Source organism: Pagrus major, chromosome 10 (assembly GCF_040436345.1).
Source record: "Pagrus major chromosome 10, Pma_NU_1.0".
NCBI lineage: Eukaryota > Metazoa > Chordata > Actinopteri > Spariformes > Sparidae > Pagrus > Pagrus major.
Window position 1 is genome coordinate 7150952 of NC_133224.1, and position 27110 is coordinate 7178061.

The window sequence follows — 27110 nt, forward strand, 5'->3', positions numbered from 1 at the left end:
GTGGACAGGAAATGTAAACATGCTGCGGTCAAAGCCACTGCAGTGGTTTGAGCTTTGTGTGAAAAGGAAGCAAGAACAGAGTCAGAACTGCACTCAGACGAGGAAGTTGATGAAAAACTCTGCTCTCACATTTATAAGAAATTTAACTTCTCTTTTCTTTCTGCTGCGTTTATATTAATACAAAGTAGGAAGTTTGATCAGAAGCAGAGCGACAGTGTCGGTGCTGGATGTGAAGATGGGGCCCACTCTGCTCGGTGTGCTCGGGTTACTCTGTGAGTACATCTGACTTTCTATGTGATGTTCAGTATTTATATCAGTGTAGTAGTTGTGTAGGCAGGACCTTTGTTGCTGATTTGGCTTGGTTCAGATTGGAGGATTATGTCCATACCTGGACAAAACATGTACAGTATATGATCTAAGGTGTTATGTATATAGCTGTGGAGTTACATTTATTGCTTATTTTACTGGGCCTCTATATATTGAAGAGTTTTTAAATGTGTTTCCCACCTCTGTAGCTCTGTAGCAGGATATCATCACAGAAATGTGTGATACTGTTGATTGATAAACAATAGTTACCACTGATGAAACTCCAGCTGGATTTTGTATTTGATTCTGGTCTAATGAAGTTTTCATCTTTATTTTAGTGCTGAATACACTCCTGTACGGACATGCTGAAGGTGACTAGTTATCTTTTCTATATTTACTGATTATTGCAGTTGTGTTTTTCCATATATGTTTCATTTTACTCAGTGCACATTATGAAATGACTGGATTAGTGCTCAATTGTTAAGGGAAGCTACTTGGAAAGCGTAGCTCTGCATGATACCACTGACTTCACACTGGAATAAGTTTAGTGTCTGTAAAGCTACTTTAGTTTGGTTCACTGAAGCTGTGTAGAAAAAGCTGTTCAAACTGCTTTGTTAGAAAGATCAAATGAACAAAACCTTATGCAAAATTAAAACAGAATTGTTACGACCGTAGTGGTCGTATAAACATATGAGTTTACCTACACTCACGTATGAGTGAGTGTAGGTTGTCCAGGGAGCTGGTTTTGAGACTTGCTAAGTTAGTTAGCCATCTTGGGCAGGCCAGTAAAGTTTGGGTGTCTCTGCAGTTTGTTTCCCTTAGTTTTATACTTTGCACAGCAACTTGGTTTTGTGTGAGATGGCTGCTTTTGTTTTGGTCATTTTGGTGATGTGTGGCTGTAATTAACATTTTGTGTGCAGTAACTTGTAGTTTGTGACCTTTGGTTGTGGTAACTGTACTCCACTGGTGTAAGCTGACAACATTTGTGTGTAGTGGTGACTACAGAGTGAAGCCTTTTGTGTGGTGGTTGTTGCAGTCAACTTTTGGTGTGGTGACTCAGGTGTTACTGCTTTAGTGTACTTAATTACAGTTAGTGTGTTTGGGATGGAGTCACTCCACAGATCAGTGGATCTTGAGTGGTGGGTGTGGCTTCCCAGTGTGTCCAGTCACTTTGTTTCTGGGTTACTATCTCCATTAGTTACCTGTGGTTGGAGACCACAAGGTGTCCATTTTGTGTTGTGGTAGTGGCAGTTCACTTGTGTTGGATCTATGTGTGCTGCTGTTAGTGGATGGCAGAAATTCTGTAGTTTAACTACTCGTTGTGACCCTTTCGTTTTGTGGCTGTTGCACTGTTGTGTTGGTCACCTGTTGCTGTTTTGTGGTGAGTGTTACGACAGTAATTATGTGTTTGGTTTTAGTGGGAGTGGCACCCACTGATTTTGGTCCTGTAGAAAAGATGAAGTGTCATTTTTATGTAGATTGTGGTTCTTTAGGGCAGAAATGTTTTAGGGGGGGTATAAACTCTCTCTCTCTCTCTGTCTGTGTGTGTGTGTGTGTGTGTGTGTGTGTGTGTGTGTGTATGTGTGTGTGTGTGTGTGTGTGTGTGCGCCATGCCCTCTGTGCTTAAATACCCTCTGTGCTTTAATTGCCCCTCTGTTACCTGAGTGTGTGGGTTAGGGCAAGAAGTAAAGCAAGATGAGACACACAAGGGTGAAACTTCAAAGTAAAACAGGAAACAGAAACAAACAGACACAGAACCATGACACCTATGACAAATATTATACAAAAAGTCACAAAAATTTTGAGTTTTACTGCAAAAAAGTCCACTTGTTCACAGGTCATACATAAAGAAAAGAACAAAAATAATAAACCTCACTATTCATAGTGAAGTGCAGAATGTCAGTTTTGTTTTGTATCTAATGTCCAACAGACACTTGCCTTCCAAAAACTAGAGTCCAGATGAGTCATTTCTAACAACTTCTCTGACCATTTGACTCGACATTCCTTCACTGCAGTCAGGATCAAAGAAAAAGGGGAGCGGGGCTGGTGACAAGTTATAAACCAAACTAAAGTGTCTTAAATAATCAAAGTAGTCGTAAGTCTTTGAAAACTACAAACTTCCAGAGCAGTTTCAATGCTCTTTGGCATAATTTCTGTATGTCTTTAAACTTTATCACTCTATAGTCTCTATGTCTGAGTAAAATAATCAAAAACATATTTAGTATTGATGTAATATAACTGCTAAAAAAAAATTATGTTGTCAGATAAATCATACATTGTTTTGATTGAGCTTATTGAAAAATCATCTCTCTACCTCTGTTACATAGGTGATGGTGCAACCCTCGAAATTCCTGAATTCACTTTGTTTGAAGGAGACTTGGTGATTCTGCGCTGTAAGCATCGTACTTCAAGTAACATGATGACAGCTACCTTTTACAAAGATGGATCACCTGTTCAAGACAGAACGAATCTGTCATTTAGAAAAGAAGAAATGACCATTTATCATCTGTCAGTGTCAGATGTGGGCTGGTACAAGTGTAAGTTTGATGATGGGACAGAATCTGCAGAAAGAGAGCTGAGAGTGAAAGGTAAGAAGCTGTCTCACTGTGATGAACAAACATTATTATTGTTTTCAGTGCTGCACCAAGAATCCAAAGAACAGGTCACAAACTCTCTAAAAATCAAACATTCACTTATTAGCTTTTCTAAGCTTTCAGTTGCATTTCACTGTCTTCATCCAGTTGAGTTTTCTTTCTTCTTGCAGTAGATTCTACATGAAGTATTCACGATTCTCTTAAAATACTATCAAGTGCTGAACAACAAGTTAAGCTTTCATCTGCCTTCAACTAACCGATCAATAAACAGCCTGACAGTCCTCAATGTCAAGCAGCTCTTGTCACAAGAATCCTGGTGGCTGAGAGGCTGATTGCCTGATTGAGTTATTTCAGATATTGGGTACACGTACTATCAGCCTTTTACTACTAGTGGTCCCTAGAAATGTGTTTGGTATTGAAACATATTTATCTTGATGTGAACAACTTTTCTCTGTTTTCTTGTGTTTTCTGTACTTGCAGCTGTTTGTGGGGTCAAAACTGTTCAACTAATCAGTTCATTGAAACAATAAGTGTTTTCATTGTGTTATGTTAAAATGTAAACACATTTTTAATGGCATGTCCATGACAGTAATTTCCTTGTGTTATTGTTTTTCTAAACCAAACAGCAGGCAGACGTACAGTCACACTGACAGCAGACAGGACAGTCATACCACTGGGGGACAGAGTGACACTGACATGTGCTGTGGAGGATCCTGCTGGCTTCAAATATCAGTGGTTCAGACAGACGTCAGACTCTTCTGATAAAACTCCTCTTCAGACTGAAAATGTTTCTGAATCAAACAGAGTTATCTCACAAGGAGGCACATACACCTGCAGAGGATGGAGAAGGGAACCAGATGTCATCTCACCTGATAGTAATGCAGTCATCATTGAGGAAACTGGTGAGTTTAGTATTTTCTAATGAAATAAACAACCTACAGTCTTTATGTTCTTAAACAATGTCCACAGTGTGAAGGGAAAGTGATTGTTAGTCATGTTAGCACAGTACCTCTCACTTTACTGACAAAAATGTTTAAATATCCTTCATCAGGTCAAGAATGGGCTACTGGTTTGAACTCCTTCAATTTGTTAACAGAAACAAAGAGTTGAGGATGCTTCCTTTATGCTGTTCAGTTTAATTAATCAATATCTGGAATCAGGAGATTGTTCATAAGAAAAAGTTTACACAGTACTGCTGCTAATACTGTAGTTGTGAACAAGAGGAAGTGAAGGTGGCTGAGAAAACACACAATCTGCATGTTGTGCTGGGAGTTAAACATTAATGTTATTAATGCCAAAATCACTACATGTTTTTATTTTAACCAGATTTTAAGCAGAACAAACTTTAAATCCTAATGTTATAAAGGTGTTGATGTGTTCATAAAGGCCTTTTACCAAACAGTTTTTTTTTGTTTTTTTTTAAATGTAGAATCCAGCCTGCATGATAAACTAGACATTAGCAACAAGACTAACAAAGAGGGATAATGAAGATGTTCTTCCATGTTGCTGTGGTCAAAACAGTCTAGTGTCTGTACTAAATGCATCCTGTGGAAGGTTATTGACTGATAAAGCTAAACATATTATGTTTGATGTTGATGAAACTTTTTGTCATTTTTACATTTTTGTCATTATCAAACTTCCATTTTCAAATGATATCTCAGGCTGAGGGACACCACTGGTTGTCGTGTATAATTTGGACACATGAAGTGTGATCGCTGTGAACAGAAATACTGTGGTGACACTTCTGCATAATGCTGATGGATACATGGACTTTCTCTGTCCACTCACTGCTGAAGGACAACGTGAATGGAGCAATTAATACGTGCTTTCCAACCTCCATCTCAGACACATACAACTTGTTTTCTGTGCCAGAATTATGCACTTTCTTCCTCTCAGTTGTGGCTGTGACTCACTGTTCACTGTAGAGAACCATTGATGAGAAGGCTGATAATACACAGTATTGCACCTGTGACACTAACAGCTGATTAGTGCCAAGTATGATATATTCCTCATCAAAAGAAACCTGACAGTCATGTTACATAACCTGCTAACATGTACTGTAATAGAAGCATCTTGTGTTCAGAGTGCAGAGAGAAATTAAAACTCCCCTGGAGGAACATGGATGACTTTCATCTTATTCAGGACATGAGTAGTGGTGCACTTCAGCCTCTTGTGGTCAAAATGAGTATTACAAAAAGAAATACTTCGAAAAATGAGCCTTAATTTCCTCTTTTCACAGACACAGAAAAAAAAAATTCCATCCTGAAAGATGTTTTCACTCCTACTCAAACATGAAAAGAAAACTACATTTTACAACTCACACCATATAAAAAAAATGTTTCACTTGCCCCTCAGGGCTTCTGTACATTTTTGTTTCCTTACTGTGAATTCTTAAACTTTAACAGATCCAAACAAGGCTGTTGTGACTCTGCAGCCAAACTGGTCTGAAATATACAGAGGAGAGAGGATCACTCTCAGATGTGAGATCAAAGATGGAGGAGACACTGAGTGGGACTATGAATGGAAAACAACCAGCTCAGAAAAACCTTCAAATCAAAATGAACACAGTATTAGATTTGCTACTGAATCCCACAGTGGAGACTACAGGTGTAAGGGCAGAAAGAAAAGTGAAAAGTCTTCAACAGATTGGAGTGATCCCTTCAAACTGACAGTATCAGACAGTAAGTCACATCACATTTCTTTCAAAGTGAAGATTATACAGCTCATTAAAAGGCTGTTTTGGCTCATATATATTTTTAAAGTAAATCCTCAGTATGTACTGATTGTGCAGAATGTATTTGATCCACTATCAATACATGTTTTCATTCTGAAAAATCATTTTCCAACAGAACCCCGGCCTGTCCTCACTGTGTCTCCATCATGGCTGAGTGCTGGAGCCTCAGTGACTCTGAACTGCAGTGTTAAAGATCAATCTGCAGGATGGAGGTTCTACTGGTATAAGACTGTTCCTGTTCAATCAAACAACTACTACAGCATTGAGCTGCTACCTGGCAGCAGCAGAGGGACTGAACAGGATTCCTACATTGTTCATGGACAGACACACACAGCAGGATATATGTGCAGAGCTGGAAGAGGAGATCCAGTGTCTTACACTCATTACAGTGAACCTAAGTTCGTCTGGTCTACAGGTCAGTTTGTTTCTATCTCTTAAGAAACAGATGTTATATCAGCTCTGTTCATCTTTTTTCTAAATGATGATAAACATACAGTATCTTGAAAAAAATTTAAATAATTTATTGTGGTCTGATGATCTTGTCTCTCTCACTACGTCAAGCTAAACTTCATGCTTTCCACCTTACAAAGCTAATGACAATTTGAATTGAGGCATTTCATATCTAAAGATCTCTGTGCTCTGTCTGACCACTTATCACATGTTGTTTTTCAGATTTTCACTCATCAGCGTCTCTCACAGTGAGTCCTGACAGAGCTCAACACTTCACCTCTGACTCTGTCTCACTGAGCTGTGAGGGAAACTCTACTAAGTGGAGACTGAAGAGGTTATCAACTGAGGACAGATACCTGTCAGACTGCTCCACCTGGAGGACAATGACTGGATCTACATGCAACATAAAAACTTTCTGGCTCAGTGATGCAGTGTTCTGGTGTGAGTCTGGATCAGGAGAGTTCAGCAACGCAGTCAACATCACTATACAGAGTATGATTTAATTATATTTTCTTTTTCTTTTACTTGTTATTTCAAACATCCCATTGTGTGTTGAGGAGTACAGGACACTGACATGTTACGAGTTTTGCCCAACACTCTGCTTCATGATCTCTCTAGTAATTAATTGTTTTCACTTAATAAACATAGTTAAGTATTTAATCACACTGTGATTTTAACCATGTATAAATATAGAATATAGATTTGTGGCTGATCTGTTCTTCAGGTTTTAGGTCCATGATCACCATTTAAAGTCCAGTGTGAAGGATTTAGTGACATTTAGCTGTGAGGTTGCAGATTCAGCCAACTGAAAGGGTTCTTGAACAGTAAGACACACAAGGTGTATGAAGATACAACGTCAGATTTTATGATCACTGTTAAATCAATGAGAAAAGTCAAAGAAAAAAACCCAGTATGTATCTTTTCTCATCTCTCTACATCCACTCATTCTCAGGTTCCTCGACCAGCTGATCTCTGACTGAAACCTCATATTCTTTGACTGTTTAACAGATAAAAACATGATCCTGCTGAGTCCTGCCCGTCCTGTGACTGAGGGAGAGTCTGTTAGTCTGAGCTGCAAATTAAGAAAACAAACATTTGACTCCATTGTGTTTTTCTATCACAATGAGAAACTGATTCAAAGTGACACCAGATGGGAGTTAAATATCTCTGCAGTGTCAAAGTCAGATGAAGGATTCTACAAGTGTCAATACTGGAGACAAGAGTCAGCACAGAGCTGGATGTCAGTTCAGGGTGAGTAGGATTAAAACAATTATTCCATTTTCGTTATGTGAACTGTGTTTCTGTCTGACAAAGAAACTTTGAATACTTAACTGAGTTTAAAGCAGCATTCATTTCAGATAACTTCCCCTGATAGTACAATATATACAAACATGTCAGAATACAGTGTGAATCTGTCAGTGTATCACAACATGTGTGGCATTGAAACAGGGATCTTCATTGTGTCTGTTCATGTGTATTTATACCTCTGAACAACAACTCTGATATTAATTAAATCACTTTGTAAATTCAGTTTTAGAAACGTGCTATATAAGTTTATTAACAGTTGTTATTTGTTATTTATTCCAGCAGTGTCCAGGCCTGAAAGCTCTTCATTTCCTGTACTGTTGATTGTTGGGCTGGTTTGTGGACTTGTTCTTGTTCTTCTTCTGCTCCTGTTGTATCGCTACAGACCTTCCAAGGGTGAGACCTTCTTCTTCTATTATTAGATGTTTGGTGTTGACATATTCTGGTCTGATGAGATAGAACAGCAGTACAACAACTTACAATACAAAACCATGTAACAACAAATCTTCATCTGTTTTACAGATACATGCTTCAATAGGTTGGTGCAAAACTGTTTTGTCACATTTTGAACATAACAGCAAGACATTCAATGTTCCTGTTTATTAAATGTTTTGTGTTGTCTTTATTTTTTAGGCCAATCCAGTTTGAGAGCTCCAACACAGATCAGAATGAGGCTCAGTGCAATGAATACTCCTCTTCTCAACATGGTAAACATAGAAAATAATCTTATTTACATAAGATATACAGTATATATGCCTTTTCTTTAGTATCATACAATTAAAAAGATGACTGACTGTGGCTTGTTTTCTCTGCTCTGTAGGTGTCTGTCTGTATGAATCAGTCAAACACTCTGAAGACACTGAAAATGGTACAGTTTATATCTTTTATTAACATGCATTGCAGAAACACTCTGTTAAATTTAAGTGAAAAGATTTATGGTTGACAGCAGTGAGATCACTTTCATTATTTCAGATTAGTCAGGATCATTGACTGTATATAAAGATGGGCGACATGACAGCTCCCCAAAAGTGAAGCCAGAACATCTTGAACTGCTGGTTAGCATTTAGCTCAAAGCATTGCTTTACCTCCAGCCTGAGAGGTGTGTTAGCATCAATTTACACAATTTCCTTATTATCAGTGTGCATCATGAAAATATCACCTTTGATGACACGTGACTATTAATGATGTAGTTACTTTGAAAATGTGTCTTTTTCATCACGTATCTACATCACTGTGTCTGCTGCACGTGTGTCATCATTGCTGTGTAGATGTACCATATGTTCTACTCTGGATCATGTACTGTTTCTGAATCTATTGAGGTTCTGCAGTGAACGTTAGAAATGCAACCACTGCATGAATTAAGAGAACTGATCCCAAGTGATCGATATAAAATCCTGTAACTAAATATGCACATTTCAGTTGCAGGTGGATCCCAGGACGTCACATATTCTTCAATTATACTTAAAAACATTGGCAAGAAGGGTGAGTTCTCTAAATAAAGGCAATAAATAGAATTATCTTTATTGTAAAAAGTTTTGATTTATTTTTTTTCTGTATGGATTCATGTGATTGTCTTCACAGGGAAGCAACATACACCAGAGGAGACATCAATTTACTCTGATGTGAGGACAGGAGCTGCAGGTACAGTCAGTTACAACAGTCATGTTCAAAGTTTGGTTTGAAATGTTGCATATCATTTTACTGGAGGTAATTATTTGTTGTTATTTGTTGTTAATCTTTGTCTCCTTGGGTAAGTATTAAAAACTACCACTAGGTGTCACCAGAGTTGTAAATCTCACACATTACTCTGGCCTTTCACACTTTGGTGTTGGTGTTGTGATGAGAACTCATTTGGAAATATTTTGATTTTCATTTAAACACTAGAAGCTGCTGAATTGTCATGAAATAAACACAAGAAGATCCAGAATGTATTTTATTTTTATTCTACCTGTCAATTCATCTGTTCATCCATCCAGCCGTACAGGGCCGTAGTGTGTACGTCTGTGGAGCAAACAAACCCTAACATCTGCCCTCTGTTTCAGACGACAATCTGTTGTATGCCCAAGTCTTCAGCCACAATAAAGACAAAGGCAAGAAGAAGAAAGGTCAGTAAAGTCTGCATCCACCTGCAGTCGTTATCATCCAACATGTTGGTCTTGGTTCAGCTGTTTGTTGTTACTTATTGTTTTTATGACTCATATTTCTTTTAAGTGATGTATTGTTTATTATCTGCATTGCTTAAGAACAATTTATTTTATTTTATACATAACTTATTCTGTAAAAATGTAAACTACTCCAGTGGAGACGTTAACACTGACAATGTTCATGTCTTATCTCCATTTATAGGAAAATCAGCTCCTGCAGCAACTGATGAAACTGTTTATTCTGAAGTCAGAGCGGGATCATCTCTCGGTAATAATGCTGCCCTTCTAGAGAAGTGAACAAACAAAAGATGAATCAACAAATGATTGTCTTTTGTGTTAAAATAGTAAGATAGAAAAATAGAGAATAACAGAGTCAATCTATTTCAGCTGAAAGGTCAGCGCTCTTCACATCAGGGCGTTCTGGGTGAGTCTGACAAAGAGCTACAGAGAAAGTCACAGTTTATAGAAGACTATGATAATAAGACACAAAGGGAGGTTCAGAGCAGAAGATGAGATGCTCTTGAAAACACCTCAGTACCTACGGTGAACTGATGAGTGTCCTGAGAACACAATGTTTATTCTGTACCAACACAGTTCCCTTAAATTAGCCGAGGTCACTGCTCACCCCACGTCAGATTGTTACTGACACAAGTTCACGTCAGGTCACATCATAACTCACACATATTCTGAGGTGTAATAATATGTAAGGTCAGAAGACAATGTCAATATGTAAGGTGAGTGATGGCTCTGCAAGGTGGAAAGGTAACGATTATATGTGAGGTTAAAGGTAATGAACACAGTTTGTATTACAGTTGGCAGCATTTCATTAGACTGCTATAGAAATATGAGACATGCTCAGTATTCTGTACAGTTAATTTGTTAGCAGATTATGTAAAATAATGGCTTCACATGGATTTTATTATTGTCTCTTTTAGCACAAGACTACTGAAGCAAAATCCCTGTTTTATTTACGCACTTCATCATTACTTTTCATTTTTATAGTTCTGTTGTCACCTGTTGTTTTTGTTAAGTGTTTGTAGGAAACATTGAATGTAAGTTTGATACAATATGTTTGAGCTTGTGTAGCAGGGCACCAGCTTTAGAGTCAGCATGTTTGTTAAGTGTTAGATCCAGGATAGACGTCAACACTTACTTTTGATAGAAGTAATAATCTGCTATCAAACAACATCTCCTATTGCATGTACAGTATGTATGTTTTTATGTCATTTTTAAGGCAACTGAGAGGTACTGTGTGTATTTTTTCACCTCAAAGTATTTTATATTCATCGTATTTTAAAATCTTGTGAATATTTTATACATCAATAAACAGTTTGTTTCCAGCAGTCAGCTGTCAGTTGTGTTTTTAATTCCTTTTTTGACTGCACAGCCAAACTGCCACAGAGCGCTGTAGCAATGATCATGTCCCTTAATGTCAGTGTGTCTTAAAGTTTTTATCTTTTTCATCCAAACATCCTGGTGGTTCAGATTTGGAAACTTCAAGACATCTATGTACAGGTTTGTTACAGGTCTGAGATTCATGACAGTGTTGTTGCACTCAGAACCTGGGGGGGGGGGGGGCGCCAAATCACACAAAATTCTAATTTTCTACATAATGTTGCTTTAATTTGTATTTTCTGTCATGGTTTTGTTTGTGTTTTTGTTGTTTCCTGTTTTATTTTGAAGTTCTGCCCTCATTGACTATAACAGTAAGTCCTGACGGTGTAGCACTGAGCTGTACAGGGAGTCTTCTTCTTCGTAAAGGATGGTAATACAGTGTACCAGTGTGAGTTTACCAGGTAGCAATGATAAGGATGTGTGATTTAAGTTAATACAGAGACAGGTCAATGAAACTTCTTAAACTTTATTTTATATTAACATGATCAGGTTGATGAGTAAGTCAGTCACTGTACTTGATAGACCTCAGTCACTGTGCAGTTGAAATAAAAGCTTTTTCCACAGGTCACCACAGGGGGGTGCCAAACCACACTAACTGATACCGACACAATGCATGTGCTCCTTTTGACCTCTGAGACGAGGGCGGCTGGAGTTAAGTCCCAGGATGCCAAGTCAAGGTTACCTGTGAGCCTCATTCTCAAAAAGTTGTAGTCCTCTCTAAGTAATAATAACTTTGTCAACTTCTCTGACTTTAAACTTTTCATGTTCTTTGACTCTTTTGCAGCTGAAAATGTCACCCTGCTTTACTCGACTCAACTTCTACCACAAGAGAAAAAACACTTCTGAGGTGTGAATAACGACCCTGTCGAGTTCTTGGTATTTCACCATAACATCCTTATGTGTTAAAATGAAACTGGAAACATATTTCAGTCATGCTGATGAGAACTGGCTTTCTGTGTTCCTTCTCACACTAAGACATGCTTCAGTTTATTTCAGTATTTTGTTTGTTTGATGTGATTTTCCCTCATGATTATCCTCTTTGATATCTGGATTCATTGTAGTAACATGAGGTAAAAACAAAGGCATCTCAGTTTACAGATATCTTTACTCCATCTTATAAGGCTGCAGCTCACAGGCTCAAAGTTGCAAAACATTGATAGCTAATATAATACTTGGCCTTTTTAGATTAATATCTGAAGACACCTGACTGATAATCTTTTCTAATTTGTCAAATTTAATTCTTTAACTGAATAAAACACCACTTTGTCTGTATTCTGAAGAAACAGCTGTTTTACTCTGGTGAGTATTTGCTGATGTAGTATTTGAAACAAAACTGTATGGGTGAAATAGTGTACACATAACACAGGCCCACAACAAAATGTGGGCGCACAACTGTCAGCATTAACTGCATAAAATGCACAAATATACCTGCAATAAAATGTTAGTACATGGTCACACAATTTAAAGGCAGTACTGTAGAGGAGAGTGTTTCATCCCCCCAGCACAGAATCTTTACATGGTCTCACTTTAAGGTGGTTTTGCAACCACTTCACCCACAGGAAGTGACAGAGCTCAGAGAAAAACAGAAACAGTTCTCATGAAGAGAAGTGAGCATGAAGAGAGCAGAAAGCTGTGCCCACTCTCACAGCTCCCCTCTGTTCCATCACTAGTACTCTGGCTCTGACTTTACAGGTTTTATCATGTTTTAGCAACAGTGAGGTGATTTAGTTGGTTCTGATGGTGCCAGTTTACAAAAACAATTAAGTGGACCAATATCAAGTTTCAAATCTGATGCACCATGAGAAAATATTAAGTACAGTCATGGAAAAACCCTTAAATTTAAAAGATGGTGGCATAACATAGGTCTACTTTATGTAGAGACAAACATAAGTTTTAAAAAACTTCAAACATACTACAAGTAACATTTAACTGATTATGAAACAGTCTCAATTTAATAATGATGGCTCTATATGACCTACATAAGCAAACAAGACCATCAGTGAGAAGAATAGTTATTAGTTATTTTGAATGCAGCACAACTCAACCTGGATCAGAAATTAAATTTGTCTCTCATCATTAACTACTGTACATTTTTTTTCTGTAATAAGGTCCCATGAGATCGACCAGAAGGGGCCTGACTTCTTTCTGCTTTGACATCATGAGTTACTGAGTGTAGATTGATGAGGGAAAACTGAATGTAATTGATTTTAGCATGAGGCTGCATCATAACAAAATGTGATAAAGGTGGAGGTACCTAAATACTTTCTGACTGCACTGTGTATACACACAACACACACCCTCATTGAAATACAGGTACTGTGGATGCAAGAACTGTTGGACGGCATAACATGTACAGATTAGCTAACAATAAAATGCTACTGTGATGCAATATGATAAAATTCAATGATCTTGTGTTTCTTGGATGTGAAATAAGGATGAGGAACAAACCTTTGCAAGAGAGATGAGCTAATAGTTTATTCACAGTGGACAGGAAGCATAAACATTTCAAAGTATGCTGCGGTCAAAGCCACTGCAGTTGTTTGAGCGTTGTGTGAAAGAGAAGAAAGAACAGAGTGAGAACTGCACTCAGAAGAAGAAGTTGATGATAAACTCTGCTCCCACATTTATAAGAAATTAAACTTCTATTTTCTTTCTGCTGCAGTTTTATCAATACAAAGTAGGAAGTTTGATCAGAAGAAGAGCGACAGTGTCGGTGCTGGATGTGAAGATGGGTCACACTCTGCTCGGTGTGATCGGGTTACTCTGTGAGTACATCTGACCTTCTATGTGATGTTCAGTATTTATATCAGTGTAGTAGTTGTGTAGGCAGGACCTTTGTTGCTGATTTGGCTTGGTTCAGATTGGAGGATTATGTCCATACCTGGACAATACATGTACAGTATATGATCTAAGGTGTTATGTATATAGCTGTGGAGTTACATTTATTGCTTATTTTACTGGGCCTCTATATATTGAAGAGTTTTTAAATGTGTTTCCCACCTCTGTAGCTCTGTAGCAGGATATCATCACAGACATGTGTGATACTGTTGATTGATAAACAATAGTTGCCACTGATGAAACTCCAGCTGGATTTTGTATTTGATTCTGGTCTAATGAAGTTTTCATCTTTATTTTAGTGCTGAATACACTCCTGTACGGACATGCTGAAGGTGACTAGTTATCTTTTCTATATTTACTGATCATGTTTGTCCTATATGTCACCTACTGTATCTCTCTTGATCACTTGTTTTTGCAGTTGTGTTTTTCCATATATGTTTCATTTTACTCAGTGCACATTGTGAAATGACTGGATTAGTGCTCAATTGTTAAGGGAAGCTACTTGGAAAGTGTAGCTCTGCAAGATACCACTGACTTGACACTGGAATAAGTTTAGTTACTGTAAAGCTACTTTAGTTTGGTTCAGTGAAGCTGTGTAGAAAAAGCTGTTCAAACTGCTTTGTTAGAAATGGAAATATTAAATCTAATATGAAATAAACAGAATATTACACAAAAAAGTCACCAGAATGCCACTCAGTTGAGCTTACTGCAGAAGTCCACTTGTTTACAGGTCATACATAAAGCAAAAAAACAAACAAAATACCTCACAATTCATGGGGAAGTGCAGAATGTCAATTTTGATTTTCAGAATCAGAATGCATCAATTGTCATTGTTAACTCGGCATACAACAAAATTAAAAGTGCACCTGTAGAATCCAGCCTGCATGATAAACTAGACATTAGACACAAGACTGACAAAGAGGGATAATGAAAATGTTCTTCTGTATTGCTGTGGTCAAAACAGTCTAGTGTCTGTACTAAATGCACCCTGTGGAAGGTTATTGACTGATAAAGCTAAACATATTATGTTTGATGTAGATTTAACTTTTTGTCATTTTTAACAGAAGCCCTGAGGGGCCAGTGAGAATTTTGTTTTTCTAGTGCGCCATTTTCTAAACATTCAAACCAGCAGTGTTACTCACGTACTTGCACTTCCGTGTTTGTTCATGTAGTGAAGTGTAATAATTATTCCATAAACACCTTTCAGTTGTAAAAATATCGGCCAACACAAATCTTAAATCAGTATTTCCTCAGTCAGTGCTGTGTCATCATCACATACAACAACAACTTGTTTTCTGTGCCAGAAATATGTACTTTCTTTGTCTCCCTCTCAGTTGTGGTTGTGACTCACTGTTAACTGCAGAGAACCATTGATGAGAAGGCTGATAATACACAGTATTCCACTTGTGACACTAACAGCTGATTAGTGCCAAGTATGACATATTCCTCGCCAAAATAAACCTGACAGTCATGTTACATAATCTGCTAACAGATACTGTAATAGATGCATCTTGTGTTCAGAGTGCAGAGAAAAATTAAAACTCCCCTGGAGGAACATGGATGCTTCTCATCTTATTCAGGACATGATGGTGGTGCACTTCAGCCTCTTGTGGTCAAAAAGAGTATTACAGAATGAAACACCTTCAAATCAAAATGAACACAAAAAGATTTGCTTCTGAATCCCACAGTGGAGACTACAGGTGTAAGGGCAGTGATCCCATCAAACTGACAGTATCAGACAATAAGTCACATCACATTTCTTTCAAAGTGAAGATTATACAGCTCATTAAAAATCTGTTATGCTTCATATATATTTTCAAAGTAAATCTTCAGTATGTACTGATTGTGCAGGATGTATTTGATCCACTATCAATACATGTTTTCATTCTGAAAACTCATTTTCCAACAGAACCCCGGCCTGTCCTCACTGTGTTTCCATCATGGCTGAGTGCTGGAGCCTCAGTAACTCTGACCTGCAGCGTTAAAGATCAATCTGCAGGATGGAGGTTCTACTGGTATAAGGCTGTTCCTGATCAATCAAACAACTACTACAGCATTGAGCTGCTACCTGGCAACAGCAGTGGGACTGAACAGGATTCCTACATTGTTCATGGACAGACACAAACAGCACGATATGTGTGCAGAGCTGGAAGAGGAGATCCAGTGTTTTACACTTATTACAGTGAATTTAAGTTTGTCTGGTCTGCAGGTCAGTTTGTTTCTCTTCTCTTAAGAAACAGATGTTATATCAGCTCTGTTCATCTTTTTTCTAAATGATGATAAACAAACAGTATCTTGAGAAAAAGAAAATTAATTTACTGTGGTCTGATGATCTTGACTCTCTTGCTAGCGTCAAGCTAAACTTTATGCTTTCCACCTTACTGGGTTTAATTTACTTGTTTCCTTCTGTCCTCACTCTTTAACATAAAACACAAAAGGGAGATATGTACGGAGCCCCTAAAGGGACATGGAAAAAAAAAAAAACTTAAACGTTTCTTGTGCGCTCGAGATACTTTCTCATGAACATGAAACTGGGCAGCCTGGGATATCGTTTGAAAATGGAAGTTTGATACGTGAACACTATTTATTCATTGAAGTGTAGTTAAGGTGAACTCGGCCTGCATCATGATCACGACTCACAATGAGGATGTGAAGTATAATGATTCTGTGAGAGCTGTCACTGACTTTATATACAGGCTTTGATAAATCAAAAATTCAACATTTCAGAAATCCAATATTAAATCAAAAAGATTTAAGAATGAATAGCCTACTGTTCATGTTTCATCAAATACGATTTTAGTTTTCATGTAGTTTGTGTGTGAAATCACTGCAGCGTACACACTGTGCTGTCAGGCGCACGCTGCACACTGGAGACAGCGCAGTCTCCGCACTGTTTTTTTCCCCATGTCCCTTTAGGGGCTCCATTGATATGATATCTTGGCTAAAACTTTATTCTCATTTGCAAAAAGTACTTTCAGTCCGGATACTTAAAGGAATAGTTCACTCTAGAACAAAATTCAGTCATTATCGACTCACCCTCATGCTGATGAGAAGTCCGGTGTAGTTTCTTATTCCTCAAAGTGCAGCTGGAGACCCACGGGGCTACCCTCCGGCAGCAATAATCCATATAACGGGCGTCAATTGTGCCCGAGAGGAAAAGGTCCATAAAACCACACAAAAACGTTGTGATATTCCTACATACTTCTCATCCACTGCAATGAGTGACCGAGCGACACACAAACACGAGGGATCTGCCTGCATGAGTGATTTGAAACTTTGACACTCACAGCAGGATGTATCTCTTGCGAGTCTCGTTCATCTTGTCCGGCGTGGCTTCCGTAGTGCAAACCGCTGTGAGGGAGACTCGCGTTCACGAGGGCGCGTGCCTCCAGGCAGATATAGCATAGTGACTGTTTAGGATAGAAAAATGTACTAAATGACGTCGTTTCGAGTAAACTCTGGATGTCGCCACTTCAGGACACTTGGATTGCAGCAGACGAGCAGTATGGAGGAATATTACAAAGTTTTTGTGTAGTTTTATGGACCTTTTTCTCGGGCTCTATTTACGCTCGTTATATGGATTATTGCTGCCGGAGGGTAGCCCCGTGGGTCTCCAGCTGCACTTTGAGGAATAAGAAAACTACACCGGACTTCTCATCAGCATGAGGGTGAGTCAATAATGACTGAATTTTGTTTTAGAGTGAACTATTCCTTTAAGCTCTTCTTCTTACAGCAGCTGTAGTCACTTGGTTGTCTATCATTTAAAATGTACTCAAAATTGTAGCAAGAGGTCAAAGTAGAAATCATAATTTTACCAAAATACTGAACTTTGTTGCAATAAAAACCAAACAAAGCTAAAGACTATTTGAATTGAGGCATTTCATATCTAAAGATCTCTGTGCTCTGTTTGACCTCTTATCACATGTTGTTTTTCAGATTTTCACTCATCAGCGTCTCTCACAGTGAGTCCTGACAGAGCTCAACACTTCACCTCTGACTCTGTCTCACTGAGCTGTGAGGGAAACTCTACTGAGTGGAGAGTGAGGAGGTTAACTAAGAACAGATACCTGTCAGACTGCACCACCTGGGGGACAATGACTGGATCAACATGTAACATAGACACCTACAGGCGCAGTGATGCAGTGTACTGGTGTGAGTCTGGATCAGGAGAGTTCAGCAACGCAGTCAACATCACTATACAGAGTATGATTTCATATATTTTGTTTTCTTTGACTTATTATTTTAAACATCCCATTGTGTGTTGAGGAGTACAGTACACCGTTAAATCAGTAAGAAAAGTCAAAGAAAAAAACCCAGTATGTATCTTTTCTCATCTCTCTACATCCACTTATTCTCAAGTTCCTCGACCAGCTGATCTCTGACTGAAACCTCGTATTCTTTGACTGTTTAACAGATAAAAATATTATCCTGCTGAGTCCTGCCCGTCCTGTGACTGAGGGAGAGTCTGTTAGTCTGAGCTGCAAATTAAAATGGCGAACACTTGAATCCATTGTGTTTTTCTATCACAATGAGAAACTGATTCAAAGTGACACCAGATGGGAGTTAAATATCTCTGCAGTGTCAAAGTCAGATGAAGGATTCTACAAGTGTCAACACTCAGGACAAGAGTCAGCACAGAGCTGGATGTCAGTTCAGGGTGAGTAGGATTAAAACAATTAGTCCATTTTCTTTATGTAAACTGTGTTTCTGTCTGAGAAAGAAACTTTGTATTTTTTGTGTGTTTTTGTCTTTACTATGGCTTAATGTGACACAACTGTCTCATTTATTAAAGGACTTTGTACATTTAGTTTTAGAAACGTGCTATATAAGTTGATTAACAGTTGTTATTTGTTATTTATTGCAGCAGTGTCCAGGCCTGAAAGCTCTTCATTTCCTGTACCGTTGATTGTTGGGCTGGTTTGTGGAATCGTTCTTATTCTTCTTCTGCTCCTGTTGTGTCGCTACAGACCTTCCAAGGGTGAGACCTTCTTCTTCTATTATTAGATGTTTGGTGTTCATGTTGAATTGAAATACACAGACAATTTCTGGTCTGATGAGATAGAACAGCAGTACAACAACTTACAATGCAAAACCATGTAACAACAAATCTTCATCTGTTTTACAGATACATGCTTCAATAGGTTAGTGCGAACCTGTTTGTCACATTTTGAACATAACAGCAAGACATTCAATGTTCCTGTTCATTAAATGTTTTGTATTTGCTTCATGTTTTAGGCCAATCCAGTCGGACAGCTCCAACACAGATCATGTGGTCAACCAGAATGAGGCCCAGTGCAATAGAAACAACTCTCTTCTCCATGGTAAGCATTAAAAATAATCTTATATACAAAAGACATATATATATATATATATATATATACATACATATATATATATGTAAAGATGACTCTGACTGTGGCTTGTTTTCTCTGCTCTGTATGTATCTGTCTGTATGAATCAATCAAACACTCTTAAGACAGTGAAAATGGTACAGTTTACACCTTTTATTAAGTGCATAAGTTTAAAGGAAAAGATTTATGGTTGACAAAAGTGAAGCCAGAACATCTTGAACTGCTGGTTAGCATTTAGCTCAAAGCATTGCTTTACCTCCAGCCTGAGAGGTGTGTTAGCATCGCTTTACACAATTTCCTTATTATCAGTGTGTGTTGTGAACATATCACCTTTGATGACACGTGACTATTAATGATGTAGTTACTTGGAAATGTGTCTTTTTCATCAAGTATCTACATCACTGTGTCTGCAGCACATGTGTCATCATTGCTGTCTAGATGTACCATATGTTCTACTCTGGATCATGTACTGTTTCTGAATCTACTGAGGTTCTGCAGTGAACGTTAGAAATGCAACCACTGCATGAATTAAGAGAACTGATCCCAAGTGATCGATATAAAATCCTTCAACTAAATATGTACATTTCAGTTGCAGGTGGATCCCAGGACGTCACATATTCTTTACTTGAACTTAAAAACATTAGGAAGAAGGGTGAGTTCTCTAAATAAAGGCAATACATAGAAATATCTTTAGTGTAAAAGTATTGATTTATTTTTTTTCTGTATGGATTCATGTGATTGTCTTCACAGGGAAGCAACATACACCAGAGGAGACATCAATTTACTCTGATGTGAGGACAGGAGCTGCAGGTACAGTCAGTTACAACAGTCATGTTCAAAGTCTGGTTTGAAATGTTGCATATCATTTTACTGGAGGTAATTATTTGTTGTTATTTGTTGTTAATCTTGGTCACCTTGGGTAAGTATTAAAAACTACCACTACGTGTCACCAGAGTTGTAAATCTCACACATTTCTCTGGCCTTTCACACTTTGGGGTTTTTTCTAAGTTTGACTTTTTCATGGACAGAATGTGATTGTTAATTTATGTTTTCTGTAATTTGTTTAAAATATATAAACAAAACAACAAAAGACACAGCAGCTGAGGTGTTGGTGTTGTGATGAGAACTAATTTGGAAATATTTTGATTTTCATTTAAACATCAGACGCTGCTGTATTGTCATGAAATAAACACAAGAAGAGCCAAAATGTATTTTATTTTTATTCTACCTGTCAATCCATCTGTTCATCCATCCAGCCGTACAGGGCCGTAGTGTGTACGTCTGTGGAGCAAACAAACCCTAACATCTGCCCTCTGTTTCAGACGACAATCTGTTGTATGCCCAAGTCTTCAGCCACAATAAAGACAAAGGCAAGAAGAAGAAAGGTCAGTAAAGTCTGCATCCACCTGCAGCCGTTATCATCCAACATGTTGGTCTTGGTTCAGCTGTTTGTTGTTACTTATTGTTTTTATGCTTCATATCTCATTTAAGCAATGTATTGTTTATTATCTGCATTGCTTAAGAACAATTTATTTTATTTTATACAAAACTGAATTCTGTAAAAATGTAAACTACTCCAGTGGAGACGTTAACACTGACAATGTTCATGTCTTATCTCCATTTATAGGAAAATCAGCTCCTGCAGCAACTGATGAAACTGTTTATTCTGAAGTCAAAGCGGGATCATCTCTCGGTAATAATGCTGCCGTATAATGTCCATACTGTGATGACATCTTCCACAGCTGATTAAATGGATAAAAGCCAGATTAACATGTCAGAAAGCATCTTGAGTAACCCAATACCTTTGTGTTATGTGGTTTTCTTCCAGGTCTGTAAGGAGAGACGAGAGGAGGAAGAGGAAAATTGTTGATGTGGTGAAAATTCTAACAAACAAAAGATGAATCAACAAATGATTGTCTTTTGTGTAAAAATACTAAGATAGAAAAATAGAGAATAACAGAGTCAATCTATTTCAGCTGAAAGGTCAGCGCTCTTCACATCAGGGCGTTCAGGGTGAGTCTGACAAAGAGCTACAGAGAAAGTCACAGTTTATAGAAGACTATGATAATAAGACACAAAGGGAGGTTCAGAGCAGAAGATGAGATGCTCTTGAAAATACCTCAGTACCTACGGTGAACTGATGAGTGTCCTGAGAACACAATGTTTATTCTGTACCAACACAGTTTCCTTAAATTAGCCGAGGTCACTGCTCACCCCACGTCAGATTGTTACTGACACAAGTTCACGTCAGGTCACATCATAACTCACACACATTCTGAGGTGTAATAATATGTAAGGTCAAAAGATAATGTCAATATATAAGGTGAGTGATGGCTCTGCAAGGTGGAAAGGTAACGATTATATGTGAGGTTAAAGGTAATGAACACAGTTTGTATTACAGTTGGCAGCATTTCATTAGACTGCTATAGAAATATGAGACATGCTCAGTATTCTGTACAGTTAATTTGTTAGCAGATTATGTAAAATAATGGCTTCACATGGATTTTATTATTGTCTCTTTTAGCACAAGACTACTGAAGCAAAATCCCTGTTTTATTTACGCACTTCATCATTACTTTTCATTTTTACAGTTATGTTGTCACCTGTTGTTTTTGTTAAGTGTTTGTAGGAAACATTGAATGTAAGTTTGATACAATATGTTTGAGCTTGTGTAGCAGGGCACCAGCTTTAGAGTCAGCATGTTTGTTAAGTCTTAGATCCAGGATAGACGTCAACACTTACTTTTGATAGAAGTAATAATCTGCTATCAAACAACATCTCCTATTGCATGTACAGTATGTATGTTTTTATGTCATTTTTAAGGTAACTGAGAGGTACTGTGTGTATTTTTTCACCTCAAAGTATTTTATATTCATCGTATTTTAAAATCTTGTGAATATTTTATACATCAATAAACAGTTTATTTCCAGCAGTCAGCTGTCAGTTGTGTTTTTAATTCCCTTTTTGACTGCACAGCCAAACTGCCACAGAGCCCTGTAGCAATGATCATGTCCCTTAATGTCAGTATGTCTTAAAGTTTTTATCTTTTTCATCCAAACATCCTGGTGGTTCAGATTCGGAAACTTCAAGACATCTATGTAACTTAAGTGAGAGGGATGGATCACAGCGTCATATACATGTTTATTCAACATACAAGTTTTCAACACATAACATTGTTATGACGTAATGAGTTTTGTTTGTAGTTAGCACCTACATTACATCTGACAGTTTGTTACAGGCCTGAGATTCATGACAGTGTTGTTGCACTCAGAAACTGTGGGGGGCGCCAAATCACACAAAATTCTAATTTTCTACATAATGTTGCTTTAATTTGTATTTTCTGTCATGGTTTTGTTTGTGTTTTTGTTGTTTCCTGTTTTATTTTGAAGTTCTGCCCTCGTTGACTATAACAGTAAGTCCTGACAGTGTAGCGCTGAGCTGTACAGGGAGTCTTCTTCTTCTTCTTAAAGGATGGTAATACAGTGTACCAGTGTGAGTTTACCAGGTAGCAATGATAAGGATATGTGATTTAAGTTAATACAGAGACAGGTCAGTGAAACTTCTTAACCTTTATTTTGTATTAACATGATCAGGTTGATGAGTAAGTCAGTCACTGTACTTGATAGACCTGCAGCTGAAATAAAAGCGTTTCCACAGGTCACCACAGGGGGGTGCCAAACCACACTAACTGATACCGACACAATGCATGTGCTCCTTTTGACCTCTGAGACGAGGGCGGCTGTAGTTAAGTCCCAGGATGCCAAGTCAAGGTTACCTGTGAGCCTCATTCTCAAAAAGTTGTAGTCCTCTCTAAGTAATAATAACTTTGTTTTGAACGTTTCATGTTCTTTGACTCTTTTGCAGCTGAAAATGTCACCCTGCTTTACTCGACTCAACTTCTACCACAAGAGAACAAAACACTTCTGAGGTGTGAATGATGACACTGTCTAATTCTTGATATCTCAGTATCACGTCATTATGTGTGAAATTGTCGAAAAATAGTCATACTGATACTGAACTGGCTTTATGTGTTCCTTCTCACACTAAGACACGCTACAGTTTATTTTAGTATTTTGTTTGTTTGATGTGATTTTCCCTTATGATTATCCTATTTGATGCATGTATGTTCAATAATTACTGTTAATGCCACTTTTTCATTTCACATTTTTTAGGGAACAGGAACCATGTCGTCACTTTAAGTTGGTGTTGTCATATCTTCACCACAGGAAGTGACTGAGCTTGGAGAAAAACAGAAATAGTCTCATGAGCATGAAGAGAGCAGAAAGTCCTCTCTCACAGCTCCCCTCTGTTCAATTGTCTCTCACCATTCACTACTGTACATTTTCTTTCTGTAATAAGGTCCCATGAGGTCGACCAGAAGGGGCCTGACTTCTTTCTGCTTTGACATCATGAGTTACTGAGCGTAGATTGATGAGGGAAAACTGAATGTAATTGATTTTAGCATAAGGCTGCAACATAACAAAAAGTGATAAAGGTTGAGGTACCTAAATACTTTCTGACTGCACTGTGTATACACACAACACACACCCTCATTGAAATACAGGTACTGTGGATGCAAGAACTGTTGGACGGCATAACATGTACAGATTAGCAAACAATAAAATGTTATTGTGATGTAATATGATTAAATCCAATGATCTTGTGTTTCTTGGATGTGAAATAAGGATGAGGAACAAACCTTTGTGAGGGAGATGAGCTAATAGTTTATTCACTGTGGACAGGAAGCTAGACGTGTCAAAGTATGCTGCGGTCAAAGCCACTTCAGTTGTTTGAGCTTTGTGTGAAAGGGAAGAAAGAACAGAGTCAGAACTGCACTCAGATGAGGAAGTTGATGAAAAACTCTGCTCTTACATTTATAAGAAATTTAACTTCTCTTTTCTTTCTGCTGCAGTTTTATCAATACAAAGTAGGAAGTTTGATCAGAAGCAGACAGTGTCGGTGCTGGATGTGAAGATGGGTCACACTCTGCTCGGTGTGATCGGGTTACTTTGTGAGTACATCTGACTTTCTATGTGATGTTCAATATTTATATCAGTGTAGTAGTTGTGTAGGCAGGACCTTTGTTGCTGATTTGGCTTGGTTCAGATTGGAGGATTATGTCCATACCTGGACAATACATGTACAGTATATGATCTAAGGTATTATGTATATAGCTGTGGAGTTACATGTATTGCTTATTTTACTGGGCCTCTATATATTGAAGAGTTTTTAAATGTGTTTCCCACCTCTGTAGCTCTGTAGCAGAATATCATCACAGAAATGTGTGATACTGTTGATTGATAAACAATAGTTGCCACTGATGAAACTCCAAGTGGATTTTGTATTTGATTCTGGTCTAATGAAGTTTTCATCTTTATTTTAGTGCTGAATACACTCCTGTACGGACATGCTGAAGGTGACTAGTTATCTTTTCTATATTTACTGATCACGTTTGTCCTATATGTCACCTACTGTGTCTCTCTTGATCACTTGTTTTTGCAGTTGTGTTTTTCCATATATGTTTCATTTTACTCAGTGCACATTCACACTGGAATAAGTTTAGTGACTGTAAAGCTGCTTTAGTTTGGTTCACTGAAGCTGTGTAGACAAAGCTGCTCAAACTGCTTTGTTAGAAAGATCAAATGAACAAAACTTTATCTAAACCTAATACCAAATTATAACAGAATATTACACAAAAAAGTCACAAAAATGGTGAGTTTTACTGCAAAAGAGTCCACTTGTTCACAGGTCATACATAAAGAAAAGAAAAAAAAAGAAAAAACTTCACTATTCATGGGGAAGTGCAGAATGTCAGTTTTGTTTTGTATCTAATGTCCAACAGACACTTGCCTTCCAAAAACTAGAGTCCAGATGAGTAATTTCTTAAAAAAGCACTCAACAACTTCTCTGAACATTTGACTCGACATTCATTCACTGCAGTCAGGATCAAAGAAAAAAGGGGAGCAGGGCTGGTACAGTAAAAGAGGACAGAGGAGAAGCAGTGGTAAAGTAAAAATAAGAACTTAATTCTTCTTATTATTATTGTTATTGTTATTATTATTATGGCCCAACACTGTTTGTAGTTGTGTGATACAGTCACATACAGTCTGTCACTCACTCAGTCACTTTGTGCAGTGACATGGTGTTTGCTGCCTCATGCTGTGTTTCCTGGTATTACCTCTGGGAGCTGCAACAGTCACAAGTTGCCAAATGCTTCACAAACAGATGGCTGACAAATTATAAACCAAAATAATAAAAGTAGTTGTAAGTCTTTGAAAACTACAAACCTCCAGATCAGTTTCAATGCTCTTTGGCATAATTTCTGTATGTCTTTAAACTTTATCACTCTATAGTCTCTATGTATGAGTAATAAAATCACTGTTAACTGTATCCAGCAGCTCAGTAAAGTTATTGTTACTATCACCAAGTTTAGCAGCAACAGTATTACTTATTTATAAGCCATGTTGATATAATCATGTTTTGCACTGTGCTCGTTGGATGTATGAACATAAACTCAATCGTTTCAGATCCTGAAACTTTAAACCTTGACTGGCTTAGTTTGTCATTTTTTGACATTTTCTCTCTCACACAGCTCAGTACACACTGTAATCTGAGGTGATTTGCTTCAAGAAGCTGTCTCATAGTAATGAAAAAAAATTATGATTGTTTTAAATGCTGCAACAAGAACCTAAATAATGTCACAAATTAGCCATCAAAGATCAAATGTCCACTTACTAGCTTTTCTGAGCTTTCAGCTGCATTGCACTGTCTTCATCCAATAGAGATTTTCTCTTGGTTTTGCAGTAAATGCTACATGAAGTATTCAAACTATGCAAAAAATTGCTAAATTGCTAAACAAGTCAATATTTCATCTGCCTCCAACTTACCAATCAATAAACTGACTGACTGTCTTCAATTTCAAGTAGCTTTTGTCTCAAAGCTGCAGGTGGCTCAGAGCGCTTAATGCACTGCAACTTAAGAAAACGCTGCAAATAAATTAAACTTGAGCAAATCAAGAAACACATTCACAGATGTGACACTAGGGGAACTGAAGACCATTTGCCAGAGATATTGGCAAGCTCACATTAGATTTCACAAACTGATTGCCTTCTTTAGTTATTTCAGATATTGAGTACACGTACTATCAACCTTTTACTACTAGTGGTCCCTAGAAATGTGTTTAGTATTGAAACATATTTATCTTGATGTGAACAACTTTCCTCTGTTTTCTTGTGTTTTCTGTACTTGCAGCTGTTTGTGGGGTCAAAACTGTTCAACTAATCAGTTCATTGAAACAATAAGTGTTTTCATTGTGTTATGTAAAAATGATAACATGATGAATAACATTTTTGATGGCATGTTCATGACAGTAATTTCCTTGTTTTATTGTTTTTCTAAACCAAACAACAGGTGGACATACAGTCACACTGACAGCAGACAGGACAGCCATACCACCGGGGGGCAGAGTGACACTGACATGTGCTGTGGAGGATCCTGATGGCTTCAAATATCAGTGGTTCAGACAGACGTCAGACTCTTCTGGAAAAACTCCTCTTCAGGCTGAAAATGTTTCTGAATCAAACAGAGTTATCTCACAAGGAGGCACATACACCTGCAGAGGATGGAGAAGTGAACCATATGTCGTCACACCTGATAGTAATGCAGTCGTCATCAAGGAAACTGGTGAGTTTAGTATTTTCTAATGGAATAAACAACCTACAGTCTTTATGTTCTTAAACAATGTCCACAGTGTGAAGGGAAAGTGATTGTTAGTCATGTTAGCCCAGTACCTCTCACTTTACTGACAAAAAGAAAAGTGTTTAAATATCCTTCATTATGTCAAGAATGGGCTACTGGTTTGACAGAAGGTGAATGAACAAAACCTAACGTAAACCTAATTCACAATTTTAACAGAATATTATACAAAATATTATACTGCAAGAGTCCACTTGTTCACAGGTCATACATAAAGAAAAAACAAAACAAAACAATG

At 37.7% G+C, this 27110-nt stretch overlaps 1 protein-coding gene and 1 long non-coding RNA gene across 2 annotated transcripts; both read left to right on the forward strand.

Moving 5' to 3' along the window:
• The first annotated feature begins 2797 nt into the window (after nt 1-2797).
• On the forward strand, nt 2798-8888 carry LOC141004113 (Fc receptor-like protein 4). The gene is made up of 10 exons (XM_073475608.1): nt 2798-2894; nt 5306-5581; nt 5750-6049; nt 6307-6576; nt 7093-7339; nt 7691-7785; nt 7912-7927; nt 8023-8096; nt 8210-8257; nt 8809-8888. Exons 1-10 carry the CDS (start codon nt 2798-2800, stop codon nt 8886-8888), a joined length of 1503 nt encoding a protein of 500 aa, XP_073331709.1.
• A 10823-nt stretch (nt 8889-19711) lies between these two features.
• Nucleotides 19712-21005, forward strand: LOC141003414 (uncharacterized). Its single transcript, XR_012179715.1, has 5 exons — nt 19712-19769; nt 19868-19927; nt 20440-20502; nt 20745-20810; nt 20946-21005. It is a non-coding gene; the product is annotated as an uncharacterized lncRNA (long non-coding RNA).
• Nucleotides 21006-27110: the final 6105 nt, after the last annotated feature.

What these genes read in the sequence shown, in the direction of transcription:
- LOC141004113 (XM_073475608.1), top strand. Translation starts at nt 2,798, where the DNA reads ATGACCATTTATCATCTGTCAGTGTCAGATGTGGGCTGGTACAAGTGT. An exon ending in CAAACTGACAGTATCAGACA is followed by an intron (nt 5,582 to 5,749) that starts GTAAGTCACATC and finishes ATTTTCCAACAG; the next exon opens with AACCCCGGCCTGTCCTCACT. An exon ending in AGTCAACATCACTATACAGA is followed by an intron (nt 6,577 to 7,092) that starts GTATGATTTAAT and finishes ACTGTTTAACAG; the next exon opens with ATAAAAACATGATCCTGCTG.